This window comes from Acyrthosiphon pisum, chromosome X (genome assembly GCF_005508785.2).
Source record: "Acyrthosiphon pisum isolate AL4f chromosome X, pea_aphid_22Mar2018_4r6ur, whole genome shotgun sequence".
In the NCBI taxonomy this organism is placed as follows: Eukaryota; Metazoa; Arthropoda; class Insecta; order Hemiptera; family Aphididae; genus Acyrthosiphon; species Acyrthosiphon pisum.
In genome coordinates this window covers 114,991,621-114,995,729 of record NC_042493.1, presented here as the reverse complement: position 1 = coordinate 114,995,729, position 4,109 = coordinate 114,991,621, and the positions used below count along the sequence as shown (strand labels likewise).

The 4,109-nt window shown below is 30.6% G+C and overlaps 1 protein-coding gene across 1 annotated transcript; it reads right to left on the bottom strand.

Moving 5' to 3' along the window:
• Positions 1-11: 11 nt before the first annotated feature.
• LOC107884867 lies at positions 12-1,411 on the bottom strand. Its single transcript, XM_029485758.1, has 2 exons — positions 377-1,411; positions 12-299 (listed from the first exon to the last, which is right to left on the bottom strand). Exons 1-2 carry the CDS (start codon positions 767-769, stop codon positions 243-245), a joined length of 450 nt encoding a protein of 149 aa, XP_029341618.1. The 5' UTR covers positions 770-1,411; the 3' UTR covers positions 12-242.
• Between the last annotated feature and the right edge of the window lie 2,698 nt (positions 1,412-4,109).

Genomic DNA, 4,109 nt, shown 5'->3' with positions numbered 1-4,109 from the left:
GTCCCGCGTCGGCGAAAGCTGGTTGATGACTCCAGAAAAATTCCTCCCCTACTAAGATTCCTACAAGCCTCCGCGAATGTCGGGTGCAGGTACGCTAGATGCTCCCGCAGCCAGTCAGACGTGCGTGCTTGTCGGATCACTGTTACCGCTTGAGCTTGTTGGCAATGTCGATTTCCAGTGGAACTTTCTCCGGCTCCCCCGGAATAGGATTTTGGTATACGTATTCCCAGTAACCACAAAGACTATTTTGTGGTAGTGTCATTCTGCGATCTTCCCCCACATTGCTGTAATCTATTGATCTAAAATTAAAATTAAATTTGAATTACTGTTTTATTATGGTAGTTTTTAATTATTGGGTGAGTAATTTAGTTAATACTATTAGTTGTCGTGAAGCAGACAATTGCAATTTTTCTTCAATATCACACACTTCAGCTATAGATTTAGCCGGCAGAATGAAATGCTCAGAACATTTTTGTCTGATTGTTGATTGGGGTTTAGAATCACCATTGCTCATGATTAATTTTGTTAATAATTTATCAGTCATCTGTTGACCTCGTACAATTTGTTGAACTAACAAAATTTGCTGTTGTAATAAATGTATTGTAGCATGAGAAAAGTCCAGATCCGGCTCCGGATAATGAAGGCTGATACTGTTCATTTTATACAAAATAAAACATAAATATTTAACACATAGGTACTTATAATAAGTATGACATTTATGTTTATGCAGAAGAAAATATACCTTCATTATGAGATTCATTATTATCATTTTCAAACATTTGTGGTGATAAACAATTGTCAGAATTTGTTTCTGTTAGTGCTGATCTACAATATATTTGGTATTAATAATTTACAAGTCAGTAAGCAATAACTTTATAACATAAATTATTTAATTTATAAGTACTGTAACGAGCCTACAACTGCGCAACTACTTATGGAAGTATGGAAATAAATTACGAAAATGAATTGTATTACTTGTATTTATTAACTCTTTAAAATATTATTATTTAATCAGAAAAATGGCTAAGTCCAATAAATGTACAAATAAACTGTGGGTCAGCGAGATGTGACTATGTATTTAGTTAGACTGTTCTTCTTGGGCCTCGTTGTTCGTCTGATGGACGCTTGTCCAGCAGCTCTCCTCGATGGGTATCTGTCCCTGTCCCTTCTATTATTTCAGATGACCACACATGGTCATCTTGCGGTTTAGGCCTAGCGTGAGATCGTCACATGCTTGCACACACCGGATGTCTAACATATATTTATTGTTGTTGCAAAGTTTGTGGTGTTATTTAATATAACAACACAAATCCTAGTTTATATTATTTTAGAATTATTTATATACGTAGTCATATATCTAGTGCCAAACGCTCATGGTCACACTACGCGATACCATTGATATTATTACTATTATTATTACTATTACGCGAGCGCTCGCTCGCGTATTATATTTATATTTATACGGCGCGTATACTATATGATTACGTACATTAATAATGTGATTGATAGCAAATTAGTAAGTAAATAGTTAAGATAGTCACAGATCGCTACAGTACCTTGAACAAGTAAATTCACTTGTGTCAATTGTTTTCTGAAAATTGAATTATTATCGTTACTTTCAGCATCATCATTATTTTCATATTTTTGTAATTTACGTCTAGCTTCCTCATATGTTCCTATAATTAGGTACTGATAAATAAAATATAATTTATATTAACAAACCAAATGTTTTAAATATTTCACAAGGATATTGAAACCATGTTTCTTCGTCTAGTAAAAGAACCGACTTTATTATTTTTGTTACTTGAAATTTTTGTGGCGGCCAAAAACAAAAATACATGTAGCTGAAATTTTGTACACATATGTTAGGCACAATAGCAACCATGGGCGCATTTTTTTTATCAAACAGTATCTTATAAATATAAAAAAAAAAAACATTTTCTTTTGCATTTGACATAATGACTAAAACATAAAAACAATGATTAATATTTATAATTCATAATATAAAATGTAATTTTATTGATGTAAAATTTAAGTTACTGCAAATTCACCTAAATTATTTAAAGGAAACTTTATTGCCTTGTGTAAAACTGAGTTGAGTGAAATAACCTTAAGTTCAACTGATAAATTTCTACACAAAGATGGTATGGGACTTAAATACAAATCAGTTACTGTTTTAAATTTATAACAAATTAAACTGATTTCTGAGTCATTCTGTACTATGGATTTTATTACAAAAACTGATCCATCAAAGCTTATGCAACAACCATCTGTTTTTAAGAATAATTTTTCAGTTTCTACTGTTTTAAACTGTTGCCCGCATATTTTATTCAATACAATTCCACTAGCTTTTTTGCTAACTTTAGGATAATATTTATTGTTTAAATTAATACCCATAACATTTGGTAAACGATTTTCAAATTCACGATTATGTAGTTGAGTAAGAATAAAATATATTTTTTTTATTTACGTTTAAATGATTGAAAGCTGTTTTCAAAAGTAAAAACACTAAATGTAAAATTGCCAAATTTCGTGTTCAATATTTTCAACTAAATGTGCTAGCGTTGCAGTACTTTTTATTATTTCAGGGCCGTTTAGTTCATTTATACCATTTAATGGTCTATAACGTTCAGCTCAACCTAAGTGTTTAAAATCTTTATAAGGATGTTTAGGCGTACTTACAATATCAATTTTTTGGTGTGAGGCTGATCTTGATGTCGTACACCGTACACTCACAGAATAAAATAAACCACAGTAGGTACGCAGACACAGAGTACATAGTAGTGCAACAACTGCGAGTAACGACGAGAGTTATCAGACATTCTGACAAACGATAAATTAAATAACAAGACACCCAAATTAAATTAATAATAAATTAACAAATAATATTAAGTATTAAGTAGGTATGGAGTAAAGTTTAGACCGTACTACCGTAGAAAAGATATTAAACTGTGTCACTGTGATACAACTTTTGGACATATCAATTATTATCTGCTGTTATTATTGATAACAAATTGATAGTGAGATACAGCGCCCCTCTACTACAAATAACGTACTACAGTCAACTCCAATTTGTAGGCGGCTTTAAAATATTATGATTATACGTCAATTATACATAATTAATATGCTATTTGCAAAAATACATTTACAATAATCATTGTTTTATATGTCTAACATAAGACGTATTCTGCTAGACCTGTATTATTCATAGACATTTGAGACTTCCCCATAGTAGACATAATATATACCCAAGTTTGACGTCTCGTGGCCCTCACATGTTTACTGGGCAGGTATATATAAGTTAACAAAATAATATTATTATATTGTTATGCCCTGGTCCATATCAAATAAATTTCAAACACGGACTACTATTAAGGTCATGTTTGGTTCGTGATTTCAAATGATTTGTCATGTCGTGATCAAAGATTCAATTAGTCAATTTTGATTTTTGATTGTTCCAGATGGGTTACTCAAATGGTGATTGTTAAGCCACAGTATTGTAATAAATAATGATAACAGTAGTATAATCGTGCTTTAAAATTGAAATCACTCGTTTAATAGAGAATACTTTTGAAGATCAATATTTTCTGGCCTGAAACTGCAAGAAGCAATTATTCATGTTTGTTAATAAATATATAGGTGAGCATATAATTTTACCTGTGAATTTATCAAGGATTAAGTCATTAATCAATCGGCACATCTTTACATCTTGAACTAGGTATTTCATTATAATATTGAATTAATTAAAATTCAACCTCTGTTAAGGGGTTGTCATTATTCACATTTGATGACAAAGTTGCAGAATTCTGTTATCAATTAATAAAAAAATATCTACTGATTTTAAGTTTATTTGAGAAAAGCTATTCCCAAAATAGAAAATGAGCTTAGGTTAAATTCTGATATATGTTCAAATTATTTTTAAAAAAAAGATCAGATAAGTACTTTGATTGGAGCTTGGACATCTGGAGCTGGACAATCAAAAATCTCTGTATGTGTTCTTAATACCCAAATGTATTAACAGAATTAGTTTTTACTTTTTATGTATTAGTACTTATTAATTTTTAATATTATTAAAATCAGTTATTGTCGTTCCACTTATCAAAACAAAT